Source organism: Alexandromys fortis, unplaced genomic scaffold, assembly GCF_014885135.2.
Source record: "Alexandromys fortis isolate MF-2015 unplaced genomic scaffold, M_Fortis_MF-2015_v1.1 scaffold_72, whole genome shotgun sequence".
Taxonomy (NCBI): Eukaryota; Metazoa; Chordata; class Mammalia; order Rodentia; family Cricetidae; genus Alexandromys; species Alexandromys fortis.
In genome coordinates this window covers 766,768-788,544 of record NW_026067969.1, presented here as the reverse complement: position 1 = coordinate 788,544, position 21,777 = coordinate 766,768, and the positions used below count along the sequence as shown (strand labels likewise).

The 21,777-nt window shown below is 49.7% G+C and overlaps 1 protein-coding gene, 1 long non-coding RNA gene and 1 other non-coding gene across 3 annotated transcripts; 1 reads left to right on the top strand and 2 right to left on the bottom strand.

Annotated features, from left to right (window-relative positions):
• Positions 1-5,228: 5,228 nt before the first annotated feature.
• On the bottom strand, positions 5,229-9,831 carry LOC126509431 (uncharacterized). The gene is made up of 4 exons (XR_007594145.1): positions 9,430-9,831; positions 9,071-9,208; positions 5,960-7,344; positions 5,229-5,326 (listed from the first exon to the last, which is right to left on the bottom strand). It is a non-coding gene; the product is annotated as an uncharacterized lncRNA (long non-coding RNA).
• A 2,216-nt stretch (positions 9,832-12,047) lies between these two features.
• Positions 12,048-14,857, bottom strand: Lcn8 (lipocalin 8). The gene is made up of 7 exons (XM_050155166.1): positions 14,765-14,857; positions 13,717-13,847; positions 12,954-13,024; positions 12,546-12,650; positions 12,376-12,465; positions 12,257-12,282; positions 12,048-12,125 (listed from the first exon to the last, which is right to left on the bottom strand). The coding sequence occupies exons 1-7, from the start codon at positions 14,855-14,857 to the stop codon at positions 12,048-12,050; spliced, it is 594 nt and encodes a 197-aa protein (XP_050011123.1).
• A 6,591-nt stretch (positions 14,858-21,448) lies between these two features.
• Positions 21,449-21,551, top strand: LOC126509484 (U6 spliceosomal RNA). The gene has a single exon (XR_007594159.1). It is a non-coding gene; the product is annotated as a U6 spliceosomal RNA (small nuclear RNA).
• The last annotated feature ends 226 nt before the right edge of the window (positions 21,552-21,777 follow it).

Below are 21,777 nucleotides of genomic sequence, written 5' to 3'. Positions count from 1 at the left end.
CTGACTTTTTGTATCTCTCTCTCTCTATCACACACACACACACACACACACACACACACACACACACTTATGCACACACACAGAGTTAACCCTCCCCTGGAACTAATAGGACCTTTTTCCCAAATCATGAGAAACACGTTTCTGTTGTTTAAATGCTCAGCCTACAGCATTCTGTGGTGGTATCCAGAGCTGACTCCCGACAGCTACAGTAAAGAAGCTGAGCACACACATGCACAGAAACACTCACAGATCAGGTGTGACTCTGCTGAACCACCTGCCAACCGGGCCCATGAAATGAATACAAGCTGGCCTATAAAGATATCTTTATCTCTACTTAAACTACTATAAAAAGATACCAAAAAAAAAGAATTAAAAAAAATTATAACAACACTCTAAGCTGAATTGAATGTACTAACATATACACAGTGAAAGGATCAGTATTGGCATATGACACCCCAAGACCAAGTTCTCAGCACAAAGAGATGTATTTGTCCCAGAGGAACAAAGGGCAGGGAATAAGAGATGAAGGCAGGAGGTAGAAGAGGGGGAAGGGGAGGGAGAAAGAGATGAGACATTTGTCCCAGAGCGACAAGGACAGCCTCTAGATAGAGAGGAGGCAGAAGTGGTCACAGGCAAATGACAGTTTATAAAGGAAAAGGGAAATCATGTGTTAAGATGAGGTGTTTCATTTTAGTTGGGCATGTTAATTTGGTGAGCCAAAGGTGGCCTCTGATTGCAGCTCTTCCAGAGGATCAGAACTCAATTCTCAGTACCCTGACTCAATACTTTGAGAGCTGGAACTTGGTGGTCAGCCTCAGGAGGAAGGATTGACCAAACTGGGGAATAGACCTTGGTGGCTATCTTAGGAATGTAACCTAACAGCTTTATAAGGCAGAAGGAAGAGGGATGAGCAAGGCCTACCAGAGCCGTGATCACCATGCTCTGGCCTGTTAGAGCCCTTTAGGCGGCTATTATCCCGAGACATCCCAGGAAGAGGGAATCTTACTGAGAAAATATCTCCATCCAGATCACCTGAGGATGCCCATAGAACATGTCCTTGATTAATGGTGGATGCAGGAGGGCCCAGCCCGATATGGACACTCCCACCCTGGGCAGATGCCCCTGGGTTGTGTAAGGAAGCAAGCTGAACAAGCTAGGGAGACAAGCCAGTCAGCAGTATTCTCCAGAATTCCTGCTTCAGTTCTTGCCTCCTGGTTTCTGTCTTGAGTTCCTGCTCTGACTTCCCACAGCAGAGTGGGACCTGAGAGTTAGAAACCAAAATAAACCTGTTCCTCCCAATGCTGCTTTTGGTCATGGTTTTTTATCCCAGCACCCAGAAAGCCTAGCTAAGAAAAGTAGTGAAGAAAGTATGGGCTGGAGAAATTGCTCAGTGTTTTAGAATACCTACTGCTCTTACACAGGATCTGGGTTCAGTTCCCAGCATCCATATCAGGCAGCTCTCTACTGCCTGGAACTCCAGCTCCAGGGATTCTGACACCCTCTGGCCTCTGGATACCTGAACACACCCGGTGCACACAAGCTCATGCAGCCACATACACAAACACAAACAAAATAAGCAAATCTTTTTTATTGATAAAGAAAAATCTCTCAGGGTCATCAAATAAAATGAACAAATAAGTCTCAAGAGTGCCTGAGACCCCCAAGAGTGAATGAGACCCCCAAGAGTGACTGAGATCCCCCAAGAGTGACTTTCACAAGCATGAAAGAGGTCAGGCACGCAAGCCAGTGCACTATAGAGATGCAGGAATGGGTTGTCTTTACAAGGGGCAATGACTGGAATCTGACCTGATTTTTGTTTCTTTCCACCGTGTAAAAATGTCCTTTTGTCTTCTCCTGGATTGCCCCTCCTATCTCGGAACACAGGCCCCTGCATCCCTGTCTGCCGCACGCTCCTGACTTTTCCTATTGCTCCAAGCACTGACTCTGCTGTGCAGAGTGCGCTATCCCTGTGTATGAGTTTCTTTTATGAGTTTTCCTGTTTTTTTTCTTTTGGTTTTTCAATATAGAGTTTCTCTGTGTAGCTCTGGCTGTCCCAGAAATCGCTCTGTTGACCAGGCTGGCCTTGAACTCAGAGATCTGCCTGCCTCTGCTTCCCAAGTGCTGGGATTAAAAGTGTGTGCTTTTTTATTTTATTCTGCTCGTGTCCCCTAAGCTTTGGGAGTCTCTAAGTTGACATTTTCATCAAGTTTAAAAATAACTTTGTACTTACAACTTTATAAATATTTTTATCTATATAAAATTTGTAACTTGGTATTATCCAAAACTTGTGCCTTAAGATAATGCGGTGATTAACTTTGTCAATGAATTAGATAAGTGAGCACCTCTGGCCTCAGTTAGGTACGTCTTTGGGGTGCATCTCTGAGGTGTTTCCCAGAGGTGTAACCTGGAATGGAGGTCACCGTCCCATGTGCTGAGGCCTCCTGGACTGCACACACAGAGAGGAAGAAAGAAGCTGTTGCTGGCATTTCAGTGTCGCCGCCTGACCGCCTGTCAAGATGCGAGGAGTCCCAGCTGCAGAGCCCACTGCTCTGAAATCTGCCACGCCTTTCCCAGCATGATGGACAGGAGCCTCACAGATTGGGGGTCGACATCAACCCTTTCTTTCATAAGTTGCTTTTGTTAGGTATTTGGTCACAGTAAGAAAAGCTACTGACGCAGACACTCGATTCTAATGTGTTTCCGCACTAGTCTATTCCTCTGGCAGCTTTGCCAGTGTACATGCATGGAGAAACCAGAGGTTGTCATTCTGTCTTAATCACTCTTTACCTTTGTGTGTGTGTGTGTGTAATGTGTGTGTGTGCATGTGTGTGTGTGCATGTGTGTGTATGTGTGTATGGGGGGGGGGGGAACATAGGCTCTCATTGAACCTGGAACTCAAGAGTGTGGCTAAATGGTTGGCCAGCTCTTCTCCAGGAAACCTCTGAGGGACCTCAGTCCCTCTCTCCTCTCTTCCTCAGACTGGGACATTGACATTCATCTGTCCAATCTGATGTAAGCTCATGCAATGAGTTTCTGCTCTTGGGTTCCCTTCCTGCTCCCTGTTGCAGTCCTGCTGAGCTTCCCTCTCGGGTCTCTCACTATTTATTCATTCAGTCACGAATCCTTTCCTTTTCCGTGCCACGATTCCACTGTTCGTTTAACATGGTTATGATGCCTCATCGGCATTTCTCTTCTGAATCCAGCTTTAGTTCTTCTCAGGAGCGGGTTTTACTAAACCATTCTTTTCTTCTCCCATAGACCTTGTTTTTCTGCTTGTGTATCTACTCACCTTTCTGTGAAGCATCATTAATAATACATCATGAAATCCCAGCTGGGCGGTGATGGTGCACGCCTTTAAGCCCAGCCCTTGAGAGGCAGAGAAGGGCAGATCTCTGTGAGTTCAAGGCCAACCTGGTCTACAAAGTGAGTTCCCAGGACAGACAAAACTGTTATACAGAGAAACCTTGTCTCAAAAAACTAAGCAAACAAACAAACAAATAAATAAATAAATAAAATTTCAACCACATTCAACATTGGAGAGATGGGTCCATGGTTAAGAGCATTGGGTATTGTTCCAGAAGACCCAGATTCAATTCCAAGAACCCACATGACATCTTATAAGTGTCTACATCTCCAGTTCCAGGAGATCCAACTCCCTTTTCCTACCTTCTTGGGCACTGTATGCACATGGTGCAGAGACATACATGCAGGCAAAACACCCATACACATACAAATACTTTAAATATATATATATATGTATGTATATATAGGCCATATTATTAACAAATAGATAATATAAAAGTCCTACGTTCTGTAGTCTTTGCAAGGTATACTTTGTTAGAGTCAAGGTTGTGTGCTCCTCAGTTCTGACCCTCGTGTTACTCTGTTGGGGGTCTCCAATGAAGCCAGTCACTGTGAGTCTAAGCAAGGAGGTGAAAGTCCTTCTGAGAACAGGGAAACTGACCATACTCTCAGTCTCTGTCCCCCCACTTCCATTTCCACCGCACGGAAAGAGAGCCCTTACCTGATAGTGGACTTTCTTGTGCTTGTGTATGTGTATGTGTGAGTGCATGTGTATATACATGTGTGTGCGTTCATGTGGAGGCCAAAGGTCAACATCAGGTGTCATTCACTCCCCACTGTTTCTGATTCAGTGTCTCTAATTGGACATGGAACCCAATAACTTGGACAAAAAGGTTAGGCAACAAGCCTCAAGGATCCTACTGTCTCCACCGCCCCAACACTGAAATCACAGGTATGTACCATGCTTTCTGGTACTTTTTTACATAAGCTACAATTCTAAATGTTTGCATGGTATGTGCTTTACTAACAAAACCATGTCCCTAGGTCCTGAAAACAAACTTGCTGACCCATGATGGTGGACTGAAGGTCACATGACCATGGACTGGAGGTCACATGATCGTGGACTAGAGATCAAGCTCCAAAACTGTGCAGTGATGAACTGCGGCTGGAGTCCACAGTCTGGAGCATCTGTCATGAGCAGGAAGTGCGATCTCACGCTAAGCTTCTGGGACTTGGTGCAGGTGTGGACCAGATATGTATAAAATGACAGCACTCCCCATGCCCTTAGCATGTCAGAAGCTCACCTGAGAACGCCTCCTCGGAGGTTTCTCAGGCAGAATTTGAGAGGGACAAGCGGGTGTAGATCACCCCACATTCCTGTCTTTTCTGCCTTCCAGCTGCGGCAGCAATGTAAGAGACAAGGTGAGCAGACAGTGGCTGTAGGCCATGATATGATAGACATCATGATGGGCACTCGGGCACTGAATTTAACTGGGTGAAGAGTCAGAACTGCATGGGAGGGGCCGAGCAGGGGGACAGTAGAGGACAGCCACCTCCAGGTGACGTCATAAAAACAACAGCCAGGGATTTGATCTCCACACAGCAGGGAGTCTTAGGAAAACGGGCAGCAAAGTGGCTGTCCCACTTCCCCTTCCATTTGAGAGACCTACTGAGGACACAAGGGGAGGCCTTGTCTCTGCTTGTGGCTGCTTCCAGATTCTAAGAGGACAGGGAACTGCTTCCGAATGAAGATGGGGCTGAATCGATCAGTCGGTGGAACCTGACCAGCTCTGGGAGTTGGGTCGTTAAAGAGTATTCACAGAAAGAGTGCAGTGCATGCCACTCACGCTGGTCACTGTGGACAGAAGGCAATCAGTGGTGCACAGGTGTGCCCCCACCCCCAGAAAAGATGCTAGGCAGCATGTGGCAGCGAGGTTTATTTGGCACAGATGCAAGGAACACCTTGGGTAGGGGCAGGAGAGGTCAGGAGCACAGAGTTATGGCTTTCTCCTCACATCAGTTCCTGCAAGCAAAACAACCTGGGTCAGAGCCATGTGTGTCTTCCAGAGACCCTGAGACTCTGGTCAGGATCACAGGCTAGGGGCCTGGTATCCCAGCTACCTGGCTTCAGCAAAGCACTGGTTCTCTGAGCCTTGATCTCTCTATCTGCAAAATGAGTCATACTGTCAATATCTGGGCGCTAGGTTGCGGTAATGAGGTCATGCCGGTGGTAGACCAGCACAGTGCTGGATACAGGGAACCCTAAGACATCAAACGGGGTCTATATCTATCTTGACCGAGCTCCTGATAGCATCTGAAGAGACAGAGTCAATCAGCAATCCTGAGCATTCCTGCTGGGCAGAATATTGAGGACAAGGAGCCTGGCACCCAGCTCTGTCCCAATATCCACACTGACACCTATCCAGGCACCCACTTCCCTCCTAGGACTCAGCCTGACAGCTTGGGCTCACATTCCTGACTGCATCTCTCTCCAAACAACAAAATAGATACCTCTCTGGACCTGTCCAGCAACACTATTGAGAGGTAAAGAAGGGGTACACACACCCACTACCACCACCACCACCACCACCACCAGGGCCAGGATCTAGTACCAGAACACAAGGGCTGTGGTGTAGAATAAAGGATGTGGGCTCACCTCCTTCAGCACCTGGGATCACTTCCCTGCGGGACAGGGCAGCATGAGATGGGGTCAGGAGAGCATCAGACCCCACCACAGAGGCCTCCTCCAGTTGCTGAGGCCAGAGGACAAACTAGCCCAGATTGGACAACTAAGCCCTCTTGATCTTTGGGCAGCCTGCATTTCACAACATGCATCTGCTTGCTCCAATAAGTGTGAATAAACACACTACCCAGCTGCCCACACATACCAGGCCAGTGTAAGCCCCTACCATTACCGATGTGCTCAGAAGGCCATGGGAAAGGAGCCACCAAACCCTTGGTGCCCAGCACAGCCCCAGCTTAGTCCAGAGACTCACCCATTGATACCACGGAGGGCACACACGACACTGTAGACAAAAAGACCAAATGAAGATACAAGAAAGAGGCAGGGCAGACCCAGGTCTTCACCCATTCCTGGTATGCCCTGACCCGAGTCAGGTATACTCACAGTCATGCTTGTAAACGTGTATGCTTTCTTCTGGAAACCCTTTTGCCAAGACCTCATGCTTGAACCTTTTCAGGGCTTCATCAGTGTTGTCCAAGCTCCGGGCTGTCAGGGAGTATGGCACTGGATTTCTCTAGTTACAGACTTTCTCCCCCCCAACCCTGACACAGCCCTGGGATGCTCTCCTATCACCACCCCAGGTGGGGTGACGTATAAGAGGTGAGGAATAGGAGGGGTGACACCCATCCCAACCCCAGATGAGTCCAGGCTGGACTTACTGTACAGTTTCAAGGTCTTATAGTACGGATTTTTTGCTGGAATGCCAGAAAAGATGATGTAGAAGGTCTTGTAGTCTGTAGCCTCAATATAAAGGTTTCTGTTTACTGGGAACAGAGAAAAATTCTAGACACCCTCTCACCTTCTCAGCCATTGCTCTCAGTTCCTAGCTGAGCTTCTGTCTGGCACATATACACACACGAGCATGTACCCGAAACACATGAGCAGCCTTGAGAGGAGGGCATGGTCCCCACTGACCCAGATAAAGGAATGCTGAATCAAACCTAGGATTTCAGAGAGGAAGCTGCCAAAGTCCTGGCAAAGACAGAAGCCAGCCAGGGACAGAGGCTGCAGGGGCATCCACCCAGGCTCCTGACATCTGGGCATGGCATCTTGAGACTGAGCAGCCATGCACTGAGACCTCAGTCAGGATACACCAAACAACACCTCCAGTGAGACGGGGACCCCCACATCCAGAACAGTAATAAGTCCACACTGAGAGTAAACCACAATGCCCCAGATAGGCCACCACACCCACCAAACCTGGGACAGCATCCTTGCCTGCTCCTCTGCTGACCCTGAACTTCCCTGGACCGTCTTCTGCAAGGGCCGGCACCTTCTCCAGCACACAGCGTTTGTTACTAAGAAGACAAGAAGGTAGGCCAGCCTGTAATCCCAACTCTGGGAGGGGAACTGAGTCAAGAAGATTGCAGTTTGAGGCCAAGTAGGATGATATGCCCCTCAGGGCAGTCTAGGCTAGACAGACAATGGCGGGAAACACTGGTCCCTCAGTGGCAGGGAGTGGGCCTCTTAGGTATATCCCTGGGCATATACATCCCGCATCAGCCCAGGGAAGCCTGGGCTATACAGACAGACAAAGGGGGGGGGGGACTGAAGGAGAATAAAGGAAAAAAGGAGACTCCTAGCCTCCTGCCTGCCAGGCCTACACAGTATGCTTTGAGGTGCTACGCATGGTGGGCAACCCAGGAGTTCAGAAACCAGGCAGATACATGTGTCCTAATGTCTGCTGAGTCTATGACTCCAGAGAATAGGACCCCTACAGAGTGGCTACCCAGTGAGAAGCAGATGGGGTAGCAAGAGTACTGGCTGTAAAAAGATGCACCCAGTGACTCCTGAGGCCACTCACCTGTGTTCACAGACACACAGAGACAACAGACACACCCTGAGGGTCAGGAATGTACACATGTCTAAGGGAAACAAATGTCATGCTTGCCTCTGAAGGATGCAGTCTTTGGAACAAGAACGAACAGACCTAAGATAGCCACTCCCCACCACTGAGGGGCACAGCCTGAGAAAGATTAACAGACTACACATTCAGGAGCAGGGAAACGCATATGTGAACAACAGACTTCCTGAAGTAAAGGGACACGTATTTGGGGGAGAGCTCTTAAAAAACAGGGAGATGCTCGTGACTGACAAACACACTTGGAGGTACAGGGACACACGTATTAGAGGCACACTCTAAGGAGCAAAGACACACACGTGTGTGAGGTACGTAGTCTCTGAGGAACAGGGTCTCACATGTCTGAAGAACACAATCTTCATGGGAAGAGGCTTGATGGTGCCTGAAAGACTTATTCTCTGAGAATCAGCGACACACTCAGAGCTGAGGGACACATTCTGACACAAACACATTCTGAATGACGTACACACATTTAGGGACACGGAGAGGTGAAAGGACAAGCATTTGAATGTCTACTCTGAGAAGCATGGTTACACACATGTGAAGACACACTCCCTGGGAATCAAATACATGCATAACTGAGGGAAACAGCCACTGAGGAGCAGAAGGACACACAGAACTGAGTGTCACTCTGGGAAGAAATGACACTTAAAAGGGGCAACTCTGGGAACAGGGACATGCACGTGTCTTTATGGACGTAATCTGGCTTCATGTGTGCAGCCTGAAGGTATCTACTGGCCAGTGGAGACATGGGGACGTTGGCACTGCTGGTCTGTGCGCCAGGAGGAAGAGATAGCCCGGGTCGGCCTTGCCTCAATTCTTCTCAAAGAGCTAGGAAACTGGACCTTAAAGCTGTCTGGTCAATTACTTGCTTTGCTCAGCATTCAGGGTGGCAGTCCTGGAGGCCAAACTCCTATCACAACTGCAGAGTTGTATGTCACTCCATAAATTGTCTTGGTAAACTGTGGGACACCCAGGATGTCAAAGATGTCTGGTCCCATCTGAAATAGTTGACCCCGCCCCATCCCTCTCTACAGCTGAGGCTGAGGTGCAGACACGGGTAAATATTTCTCCGAGGAAGCAGAGAGCACCGTACAGGCTAGCCCACACTGTACAGGACAGCCCAACTTTCCCCTAGGGCCACAGACAAGGCCTTAACTCACTTGTAATAGGCTGTGGTCACCTTCAGAAGGTGCATTTCCAGCATGCCTTTCAAGGCTCCCAGCTTCTCGTTTTTCTCTGAGTCTTGGTCATCAATTGTGGAAGCAAAGGCAATCTCATACCAGAAGCCTTTATTAAAACTGGGGGATAGAGATCAGAGAAAGGAACCACCCAGATGGACCATCATCCAGGATTTGGGACTCTGACGCCATTCTACATCCCTCCCTTCCAAGGGATGCAGCAGTCTGGAAAGTTCTAGGGGTAAATGGTACCCAAAACGATAGAGTGTTGAAGGCTGACTCTAAGTAGGGCCGACACCCATGGAAAAGCACTGAACTTGGCTCACTATAACTGGGATTACCTGCTCTGCGTCGAAGGGGCTCACTCCTTAAGCCCCTGTGTCAGAGGCCAGTCCCACACACAGTCTCAGCAGGGTGAAGAGCTTGCTGCTTTCCATGTGCCTAGCAGGTGGCTATCTGGGTTCAGTTCTCCAACCACAGGTAGCCACAGCCCTTGGCTCAGAGCCTCTGAACTTTATATCCTTCCTAGTGGGTGCTTAAGATACGCATAGATGATTTTCATTGGGTTTGGTTGGAAGCACACTGTAAATCAGACAGGTGACTCACCCCCCTGCTGGATGGCGGGGATGCAGGGGACCGCCTCAGGGGACACAGATCTTGCCTCTGGGTGTCCACTCAGGTATGCATCAATCCACTCAGGAATTGCGCTCTTCCATTCCAGCTGTGTGCAGGTGACAGAGCAGGCACCACCAAGGTCCCTAGGCAGACTTTTGTCATAGACACAGAGAAGAGGACAACAAGCTAGGGGCAGAACTCTGCCAACCAGAATGGGTGACCCAGGGCAACAGAAGCCTGGGAATGGTGGGGGCAGGACTGAGGACACTAGAACCATGAAGAAGCCACAGAAGTCAGGCAAGGGCCACCAGATGAGCAGCCAACATGCCTAGGCAAAAGCTAGCCCTGCTTCCCTGGCATTAGCTTTACCCACCACTTGTTTTTGTAAGCAGAGACCACAACCTCCAGGTTTCAGGTAAAGAGCGAAACCCATAGGGCCCGGGGTACCTGTGCAGGCGCCACAGCAAAGAGACAGCCACTGTGACATCGCTCCCTAGGGAAACACCCAGGCCCTGACCCTGCAGGGCACAGGCAAGGATAGAGGAGTATTGACAGTAACAGCCAGTGTACAAATTATAAGAAGTGGGAACGAGGAGACAGGGAGAACAGTTAAGGAACATAAAGCTGACGCAGGGCTCAGAGTCCTGCAGGAAGGAACAGCTACTGCACACAGAGAGGCGATGGCCAGTTGGATCTCCTGGTGACCCAGCTTGTAACCTGATAAACCCTCTTTCTTTCTGACAGAAGCCACAAGCCAGTGTTCCCACCTCTTGACTAGCAGTCACCAGCTATTCTGGATTCCAGAACAGTTAGGCAGCCACTAACATTGTACCCAGAGCTCTTTGCATCTCAGCAAACCCCAGATTAGCAGTCAGTGACCAAGCCAGTCCTTCCTGACCCCTCCACCTCTGAACAACTTTGGGTCCGTTCAGAACTGAGCTATCCTGATGCTAATAATCTCGTCCTACAAACTGAGTTGTACGCGATCCCCGGAGGCCAATGAAACAAGCTGGAGGAAGCTCCAGCAGCAGGACTTTTGAGTGGGTGGGGTATATGCCCAGCAGTAACTGTAAGGATCTGTTCTTAGATAATCTGTGTTTAACCAGTGTTCAAAAGAGATGAAAAGCAGTTTTCCTACCTTTCAAATAAATAAGAGTCCTCCAGGATCCTGCTAAATTGCAGGTTGCCCCACTTATTCTCCAACAAGACACACACAGTGACCACTGCAACACCTTTGCCATCTCCAGAATGTGGCAAAAAAAAAAAAAAAAAACAGCACTGGCCTCAGGAAAGGGGTCCCGGTATGGACTCAATTCTGTCCACTGAGGGTGAGCTGTCCATCTGTCCAGTGGGGCCAGACACCTCCCAGGGATGTGTCAAGGGGCGGTGTAGAGGTACACAGCCAACAGAGTGGGCGCTGGGAGGGTCAGAGGGTCCTTCATAGCCAGAGACACACATTTCTGCATGTCTTCCCTGGAGGCTCTGTCTCCGACATGGCCTGGACCATGTGACAGCCTTTTTGAAAAGCATGACTCTGCTACCCCACTGCCCAGAGGCCCGGAAAGCTCCAGACCTGCTCTCATGTTTCCTCAGAGCATCCTGAGATGCCACCAGCACTCGAGAACAGGATGGACACTGTCCCAGATTGCAGAAGGGACTGTGGGACCCACTAACCGGGAAAGCATGAACGGAATAGGGCAGGGCAGAGCAGGACTTGGGCAACGAGGACTGGCTGCCCTGTGTGTGAGGTGCATTCTTCACCACGTATTTGCAGAAATCGCAGGCTTGTTTCCTCCACCTGGGACACAGGAACCTTCCTGCCACCCCTCTCCCTGACCCCAGGAAAGAGGACAGGCAGCCTTTGGCAGCAGGGTTTATTTGAAGCAGGTGCAGGAGGCCCTTCGGGCAGGAGCAGGAGAGGCCAGGTGTGTGGTGCTGCAGCTGCAGGCCTGGACAGAAGCTATTCAGACCAGTCCCTGTAGGCAGAACGGCTGAGCTTAGGGCCATGTGTGGCCTTCAGGGACCCTGAGGTGCTGGTCAAGTGTCACAAGCTAGGTACCTGGCACCCCTGTTGCCTGATTTTGGCAAAGCACTGGTTCCCTGAGCCTGGGAGTCTCTATCTGCAAAGTGGGTTATAGTGTCAACCTTTGGGGTGTGGGCTGTGACAGTGAGGTTGTGTAGGTAGTGGATTCGGATGGTGTTAGACACAGGAAACCCCAAGAGATCCAACAGAGCTGAACTCCATCTCACCAGCTGGCAGGACATGAAGGGACTGAGCTGACCCAGAGCCCTGCACAGCCCTGCTGAACAGAACAATACAAACAAGGGACCTCTCTTGTCCAACCTAATTCTGTCCCACACCCAAAGGCATGACACCCAAGCACGACAGCTTGGGGTCACACGGCAGACCGTTCTTTCCAGACTACAAAACAGATGCATCTGAAGCTGCCCATTAGGGCTGTTGGCTGTCCTCTCCAGAACCAGGACCTAGGAGTGCCAACAGGGGCTCCATGAATGTTGGGCTGCAATGTAGACCAAGGGTAATGGGCTCACCTCTCTCAGGAGCTCAGCACACCTCCCTGTGGGATGGGACAACAGGTGGTTCAGTCAGGAGGGCAGCTGACCCCATAACAGGGCATGGTCCAGCATCCTCCTCAAGGTGCTATGCTCACCATGTCGGGTCAGCATGTAAAGGCCTTGGTCGGCCGTCATTTCCCGAAACCTCCAGAAGCCTGGCTCATCCTCAGTCTCAAGGCTCCGAGCTGTGGGGCACAGCAGAGCTGGGCTGGCAGCCTGAAGGAAGGCAGCCACAGGGCTCTGCCCCAACCCAGGCTCAACTTACTGAAGTACTTGAGTACATGGAAGTTTCTACCCTGCCAGAGCAGGGACAACTTGAGGATGGTGTAGTGCTCATAGTCCGTGTCCAGCACATAGATCTTCCTTTGGCCTTCAGGAGTCAGTGGTTGGGTTAGGGAGCCTTGCTCAGACCAGAACACTCTGGGGGAAGGTGTGGGGGGAGGGCTGACCTCGGAGACTGGATCTGCAGAACCTAATTTCCTTGTGTTTCTGCCTAGTGCCTCTGACATCCTGGGAAGACAACTTTTGAAGGCCAACCCAGGACACTAGTAGAGATGAGGGGCCTGGGGTCCAGGGCCTGAGGATCCCACGGATGGCACAGAGAGCCTCGGGGCCGGGGGAGATAGGATACAGGGCCAGGCAGCTGCAACGTTACCAACAAGGCAGGACTTACCAGGAAAAGCAAATTCCCCAACAGCGTCTCTTCCTGAACCCACTGATGTTTCTGTCATGCAGCTTCCTGAGCTGGAAAGCATCACATTGTTTGTTAACCTAGCCAGGCGGTGGTGGCACACGCCTTTCATCCCACCACTCAGGAAGAAAACAAAGGCAGAGTTTGAAAGGTGAGTTGGAGGCCAGCCTGGTCTACAGAGCAAGTTCCAGGACAGGCTCCAAAGTTACAGAGAGAAACCCTGTCTCAAAAACAAGCCAAAACGGAACAGAACGGAACAGAACAGAATGGAACAAACAGAACGGAACTGAATGGAACGGAACGGAACGGAACGGAACAGAACAATAAGAACCTACCAGCCCTCATTCTACCTGATGAGCACATTCTTGAATGGGGCATACCTTCAGAAAGAGGGCTGACAAGCTGGGGAGCATCCTGAAGCCCAGAATTCATGGAAAGGGGGCTTGCATGGAGCAGGGACCCCTAGCCTCTCACTTTCGGGGAGCCAGCCAGCTACTAGCCACACATTTTTATCCACCAACAGGGCTTTATCTTAAGTCCTCGCTTATATTTTGGCAGAAATGCAGTTCTAGCAGCTGGATCTAGTTTTTTCTGTGGTGGGAGGGCCCAATCAGGGGGACTCAGGGAAGGCTAGCCCACAGCCTGATGATCTCATCACAACAAGAGAGACAGCCTGACTGTTCAACTACATACATGTCTCCTCCTTCCCAGCAGGTCACATCCCCAAATGCTCCAGGCCTCTTACCTGTTGTACACAGCCTTCACAGTGATGTTCCTTCCACTGAAGGTGAGGAACAAGCCCTCTACCCTCCTCTGAGTCTTCAGCACCAGGTTCTGCTCAGAAGTCACAGCCACTTCCTTCCAGAACCCTGCAATCTAGAGAACGGCACTAGAGCTAGCCTTAGCTCTGAGCGGTCAAGCCACACGAGGTCTCCGGCACCTGGGCTATAGAGGTTCTTTCAGGGACCCTCCAGCAGGTCTGAGGGGGTCAATAGATCATCATGACACTGGGTGGCCACTTGTCCTCAGCCATGTTTTCCTTCCCAGGGGGCCTTTCAGGACACCAGACAGACATGTCCCTTCCGGAAGATCCTGACCCAAGACTGGTCTGCCAGGAGACCTTTCCAACAGCTGTGTGGAGAGGAAGCATTCGGGCCTACAGCCAGCACACTGAATTAAGCATGGTTCTACCAATCGCAACTTCCCTGGGGCCATGCTTTCCTATAATAGCAATGTTCCCAGAGCACAGGATATCATACCTGAAATTTTTAGAAACTGGTTACTGTTACAAGAGAAAAGAATCTGTGTCCCACAAAGCCTGACCCCTCTGAGTTAACAATGTGAGGCTGCTGGTCTCAGGAAGGATCCCGGACACAGAGAGTGGAATCCAGGCAGATAAGCCGTCCACTCTGGAGAAGTCCTCTTCTGGCTCCACAGTGCACAGGGAGGGGGTCATAGGAACCCCCGAATCAGGGAGCCAGAAAGGACCCTAAATTTGTAAACCACCAAGGGCCCAGAGGTGACTGGCCTCTACTCTCTTGACACAGGAGGCACATGAGAAAACTCAGGGAGGGGAGAGGTCCACGGAGCTCAGCGTCTCTCAAGGGTCCTATGCTGCCTGCCGTAGGGACCGGGACCTCAAGAGTGGGTCCTGTCTCTGCCAGCTATGCTGTAAGCTAACTAGGAGTTGGGTGGAAGGGGAAGAGACTCCCAGTGGCTAGACACTCCCTTCCTCCCTGTCCAACTTCCCATCAAGACCCAGTAGCGCCTCCAAGCTAAGAAGAAAGAGGCACCTTCTCTGGCACTAAGTCCACACTTGTAGACTCTGCCTGCAGCAGGTACAGCAGGAAGAGTCCCCAGATGGTCCTCAGCAGCCTGGCTTCCATCTCAGGGCCTGGATTGTGGCTTCTGGTTATGGAGGGTGAGGACTTATATTTGGAGAGAGGGCACGCATGAACCACCCAGAGAATGTCATTGGGCAAAGCTGGCTACCAGCTGCTCAGAGACTCAATTTCTGCTCACTCTGTATCAACCCACATCCAGAAAGGGGTTGGACTAAGCTAAGGCGGCAGTCAAGCTGCCTCCATCCTGGTATTTGGACAATGATAGACCACACGCTGAGACTGCGCCATCTCAGTTTCCCCATTTGTAACAATATATTTAAAAACATCAGCAAAATTTCATCCAAAATTATTGTTGGTTTTGTTTTGTTTTGACTTAGCAAAACTACAGAATTAAAGTTACCTATCTTTCAAATATCTGAGCACCGGGCACAACTGAAAGAGCTCCAAATGGAGATAAACTGTATAGGATTTAAAAAAAAAAAACACCAGCAAAATATTGAACTGAACATGGAGCCTTGGGTCCCCTACCAGAAACTTCACTTCCTGCAACATCCTGCCCTCCAGGAAAATCCTGCACTCTGCCTATGGCTATGACTCTCAAGTGACACAACTTCAGGGTGTGGTAGTGTATGTATGCAAATTTATGTATGGTGTGTGTGTGTGGTATATGTATGCATGTTTGTATATGGTGTGGGGTGTATGTATGCATGTTTGTATATGGTGTGTGTGTGGTGTATGTATGCATGTTTGTATATGGTGTGGAGGGTGTATGTATGCATATTTGTATAGGGTGTGTTCTTGTTGAATGAAAGGCATGCACATATTCACATGGGTATGTAAGCCAGAGATCAACCTTGGGTGTTGCTCCTCGGGTGCCAGTCACTTTGTTTTGATTTGCTTGGTTTATTAGTTAGTTAGTTAGTTAGTTAGTTAGTTAGTTGGGTCATTAGTTGGTAGGGTACATATTCTTTGAGACAGTCTCTCTCACTACCCTGAGCTGCTGAGGAGGCCAGGCTGCCTAGCCAGTGACCACCTCCCCGCCCCCACCCCCGAGATCTACATGTCTCCCTCTCCCCGGGACCTGCACCACGTGATTTCAGACACACACCACCATGCCTTGCCTTTTCCTCGGGGTCTAAGGAAAGCACTTTACTAACTGAGACATCTTCCCAGCCCCAATGACACAGTTTTCAAATACATAAAACAAACATCTCTCAGGCCACCGAGAATATTTTTAATGATTTATTTAATTTTATTTTATGTGCATTGGTGTGAAGGTGTCAGATCTCGTGGAACTGCATTTTCAGACAGGTGTGAGCTGCCATGTGGGTGCTGGGAATTGAACCCGGGTCCTCTGGAAGAGCTGTCAGTGCTCTTAACCGCTGAGCCATCTCTCCAGCCCCCCGAGAATTTTTTTTAAGGTAGGCAACTTTTATTTTCAAAATTCACTTTATTTGCGATCTATATTAAAAACAAAGCCTCTCACTCTCTGGAGGAAAAGCTAAAACTGGCACCCCCAAAAGGGCTTGGTCACCTTGGGACCCAATTCTCTAGCTCACAGATTGTAGAGCAGAGGGGCAGGAGCTGTTAGGCTGGTAGGGGCCCCAGGCTACTCAAAATGACTCAACCAAGGTCAGCATCCCTCATCCTGCAGGAGGGGCTTCCAATCGTCAGGACCCATGTGGAGTTGCTTCAGTCTTACACAGCTCACAAGAAGGTCACAGACACTGATGCCCACCCTACATAGGGAACCAGGCTATTGAAGACACTAGGGTGGGCTGACACAGAGGTGTAAGGAATGAGTTAGGAGAGGAAGCACACTGGGTAACACAAGGAACCATCCAAAGTCCTTGAGAAATCCGTAGGGAAGCTGGGCACCCACTGGCTCCAGCAACAGGCTGACAACCAGGGGCCCTGGGGACACAGAGATGGGTTTGGCTGGCAGGAGTGAGAGAAAGGGAAGTGGAGTGGGTGGCATCTGGTTTTCTGGGTGACCAGGACAGGATGAGGGCAGCGCCTGTGAGGGCTGACTGCTTCTGGTTCTGGTGGTTGTCTGAGGACCACACACTGAGGAGCAATGGACCAGAACTGCAGCACCTTCCGCACCCCATCCTGGCCCTTTGCATATGAGAATGAGACCCAGTAAAAGAATGGGGGTTCCGTGCCATGAAGACAACATCAGTGATGCTCCCTACACAGGGACCTCCGTATCCCACACCTTATTCCAGAGCAACGCAGAGCCTACACCATGGGACCTGACCGCGTGGATTGCCTGTCATGAATGACTTGCCCAGGCTCTGTGCCTCTGTGCCTTAATCTGAGAAGAGAGACTGGAAGGAGCTAGTTCCATGAGCCCAGGAGGTCCGTCATGGAATACGTGTGACAGCTAGCCAAGCAAGGCCTAGGAGCACACTGCTCACTGTCCTGATCCATTGTTCAGGCTCCCAGAGAGCCAAACCAAACCTAAGATCACGACAGTAGTGGGAAGCCAAACCCAGACAAGAAACTCCATGGCCTTCCTGCTGTTCCAACTCCAGCTCCAGTTTCTGCATCCAAAGGAGCCTGGACCCATCTTCACAAGGCACCCCAGTTTCAACAAAGACACTGAGAACCCACATAAGATATTCTCATTTTTCCCTGTGATTGCAGCATCCTTCTGGCACCAAATTTAAATGAAACCTCTTGCTCTTCTCCTGGAGGGGGATCCCCTAGGTCGCCAGAGTTTACATCAGTATCCCCAGTAGGGTCAGAATCAAGACAGGGCCCACTGTGCCCTGCCCAAGGGCATCTCCAAAGAGTCAAGTAGCCATGGGGATACAGAATCTGTTTATTGGGTAGAAAAGCCAGAGTAGGGACATATTAGGGAGTAAGGTGGGGCCCAGAGTGGCCCCAAAAGGGCATCACTTGGTTCCTGAGGTCATGGTGAGATTGACTGCTCCTGAGGTTGGCTGCTCCTACACAAAATAAACACAATCACTCCATCATCACCCCCTTGACAAATGTCCTTGCTACTCCACACAAGCCCAGCACTGCCCCCAAGGTTGTCAACCCACAAAGACAAGGAAAGATAATTCTGTCACCATAACTTATACAAACCCATTAGCACTTCATACACACACTGCTGCTGCTGCCCCGGACCACACACTAGAGATGCTCTCTATGGCACCTGCCCAGAGACCTTAGAGAACCCACCGCACTTCTGAGTCCCTCACTCTCGCAGGACTAGGAATCTAAACAGTCCTGCAGCGTTCCCTTAAGCCCAACCCTGTAGTGGGGCAATAAATGGGAAGTTGGCAGTTCTGCCTTCATGGGGTCTTGGGAACAGGACTACACAATTACAGAATATGGTGTGAGCCCTGGGGAGGAAGCCCAAAGGCTAAGAAGACATGGGGTACACTGGACTGAACAGTATTCCCCATCCAGGACATCTGAACCATAGCTGGGTGGTGGTGGCCCATGCCTGTAATCCCAGCACTCTGGAGGCAGAGGCAGGCAGATCTCTGTGAGTTCAAAGTCAGCCTGGTCTACAAAGCAAGTTCAAGGACAGTCAGTGCTGTTACACAGAGAAACCCCATCTTGAAAAAACAAAAACAAACAAAACAGAACCTCTGAATGAGATCTGCTACAAGCCGCAACATTATACAGTAAATGCTCAGCCATCATTTCACAAGCGACTCATCAGAACCAAGGGATATGGCTAAGGCTAAACCAAAAGAAAAGGCTTTTTGGCGTTATTGCTTCGTGAGTAAAGTGGCTGTCCTTTGCTGAAGATTTTTCGTTGTAGCTAACTTCCTGTCTGTTACATATTTGGGGATTAATTCCCACAGTTCAGAACCCTCTAGTGAGAACAGGTTCCCACTGGCCAGGCCTTGTTCCTCTCTCCTAGGTAAGCACAGAGATCTGCAGTCTGCAATTATCTTTATCAGCAGGCATCTGGTCAGAGTTCAGGGTCCAGACAAAGAATTTCCCATCTAAGGTATTCACAGATCCCCAGGGATGCAGAATCACTCCCTGCCCAAGCTGCTGCTCCGGTTTTACCCTACAAGACCCACGATCAGAACAGCGATATCAACAGCATAGCTCAGAACTGACCATCCAGAGGCCTGGGTCCCTTCTTTGTTCCTACCACCTGGAGCAGGGAGTCTAACTCCACACCTAGGCTCTTAGGAACTGCAGCGTCTGATGTACGCGCTATCTGATCAAGAGCCATCAACTTCTATCTGACTCTTTACACAGGTTGCTTGATTGTTTGTTTCTATGCCTACTGGGAGAAAAGAAGAGGCAGGCTGATTTAAAACACAATCCGTGCCCTATTCATAACATTATTGAAAATAAACCCTTTAGCTTTTACTAACCACCTAAAGTTGTAGTTTACCACACTAACCTTCCCTTCCCCTTAGAATGCCCAGATGATTTAATTCCTTTCTTAACTGAATTTCTCCATTAAGGAGTTCACAGGACATGAACTAGCCACTTCCACGGATCTGTGTTTGTCAGTGAAAACCCTCATTGGACTTTCTATGGGGCAAAAGAATTGCAGCCCTGGAGCCTGATTTAAGGATATATGTGACTGGGAACATTTGTAATGGGTAGAAGGAGGGACAATGTAGAACTGGCCCAGCCCTACACCTGCTCTCCAGCCCTGACACCCAAGTCCCCCAACCCCGGTGGTACTGGCTTTATAAACCAGCATAGCCCTGGGTTTGGGGCTGGGGATGAGCACCTTGCAAGCCAGGCCCTTTTGTCCATTATATAGCATAATCACTTGTGTGTGCCCTCTGGCCCCAGGGATAGCTTCCTAGAGGGCTCGCGGCAGGGAGGCTCTCATGTGATACACCACCAGAGGATTTGTCCCCACACCTCTGGGCATGTCACCAGTCACAGCCCCTGGACACGGAGTATGGCAAGAGTTCCCTCATGCTGTCTGGACTTGCATCCCACACACCTCTCTCCATCCTCTAGCCTGGTTAGACACAGGGTGCTGCTGAGAAACCCTGGCAATGCTCCCACACACATCCCCAGGATGTGGTGCACCATCTGGTCCTCCCTCTCTCTCTCCTCTCTCTCTCTCTCTCTCTCTCTCTCTCTCTCTCTCTCTCTCTCTCTCTCTCTCTCTCATATCTAACCCATGGCTGGGTCAGTCCTGGGCTTGTTTCTGGAGCTCATTCTGGGGCACAGCTAGTCACAGCAGAGCAGTGAGACAGCCCTGGGCACCCTCCCTCCAGATGCCCCAAGTCAGGCTTCCTACAAGCAGGCTGGGACAGGACTAGCAAGGCAGCAGCTGAAGTGAATGATGGAATCAATGGCCGTCTTCTCACTAGTTTCAGAAGTGGTCATGTGGAAACGGATGTCAGAGAGGTACCAGGGCTGGTGAAGCCCGGAACCTGGCAAGGTCTCTCCAAGTGACCTTTGTCTCCACAGAGGACCTATGGACCCCGGCCTCCAAACACACCACCCAGACCCTCTCTAATCAGGATCCAGGGCCCACTAGAGTGGCCAGAGCCGTGCCATTCAGAACAGAGTAGGTACTGAATCAGAGAAAGACCCTGAGTGTCCCTCAGAGAGTGAGGGACAGGGCCAAGGGCTTGAAACTTCTGAGACGTTTCAGAGGAACCAGCTCACCACTGTCACAGGATAGAGCAGAGAAAGCCTTCCAGGAAAGGGTAACAAGGGACTGAAGTCAGATATGATGATGGACTCTTTTTATTCAGCCCAGCCCTCCACCCCAGGTAACAGGGCCACAGACGGTGAAGTTTTACCTCCTCAGTAGTCAGTCTAGAAACCCCATCCCAGACATGTCCAGGGTCTGTCTACATGGCAGTCTTAAATGCCATCAAGTTGACAAGATTAGACACAACACAAAGTCAACCAATATTGACCTTAACCTCATCCTCAAATATTAAAAGACATTACAGAGCTAAGCAATGTATCAAGGTTAAACAGAGAACAGTTCTGAGTAGCAGGATAAAGTCCCGTGAGGCCTCACTCTGTCTGACCCAGCGTGAGCGTCTCCCTTTCTCAGATCTTCTGTGCTATGTATGTGGCCGGCCAGATCATCACTGCCGCAGCTCCCAGTAACTTCCATTTTACTTCAGAACGTTCCCGATTTCAAGAGTCTTGTTACCAGAAGATTTATTGTAGCCTGGAGACAGCCTCCAGCAGCACGGGATTTAAAGGGAGAGCCACGGAGTCAGTGTTTGCTAAGACGTTTTTATCTCAGGGGGTAGGGAGAAAAGGCACTCACACCGTCTCTTGATGGTTCCCTTCTTCAATCTTCTGTAGTATTCTTCTGCTGTATACTTTTCCACTACAGCTTTTTTACCCCAGCAAAGTTTCTCAAGCAATATCGGAATTACAAGGCGGTCACATTCCATTTCTCAAGCAAATGATTACAATGAACACAAGTGAAAAACATGCTGTTTTCCATATCCCTTACATGATTAAGCATTTTACATACTACAGGTGAAAATCAAATTATCCCCAAGAACCCACGTACATTCATACCCAAGCAACTTGTTGTAGATTAACAGAGTGTAAGCAAGCAAGGTATTTTTCTCAGTCAGGTTGTTTACTGACAGGCTGTCACTTTACTACTTATCTTAAAAGGTAATATTAAAAAAAAAAATCTTGGGCTCACTTCAGCAGTGCATATACTAAAATTGGAACGACACAGAGAAGATTAGCATGGCTCCTGCACGAGGATGACGCGCAAATCTGTGATGCGGAAGGAGAAGGAGGAGGAGGAGGAGGAGAAGGAGGAGGAAATCTTAAAGGAATCACAAACCTAAACTCTTATCATAAGAAAAAATTAGTCAGCTCTACTTTAAATCTTTAGGGTCAAACCTAACATACAAACTCATCAGTAGTTTTTTTATGTCAGGAGATTGAGGGCAGAAATGGGAACAAGGAATTAATCCTCATCCACCTTTGATCACCAACCCACCCTAGCGAGGAAAGCGTGT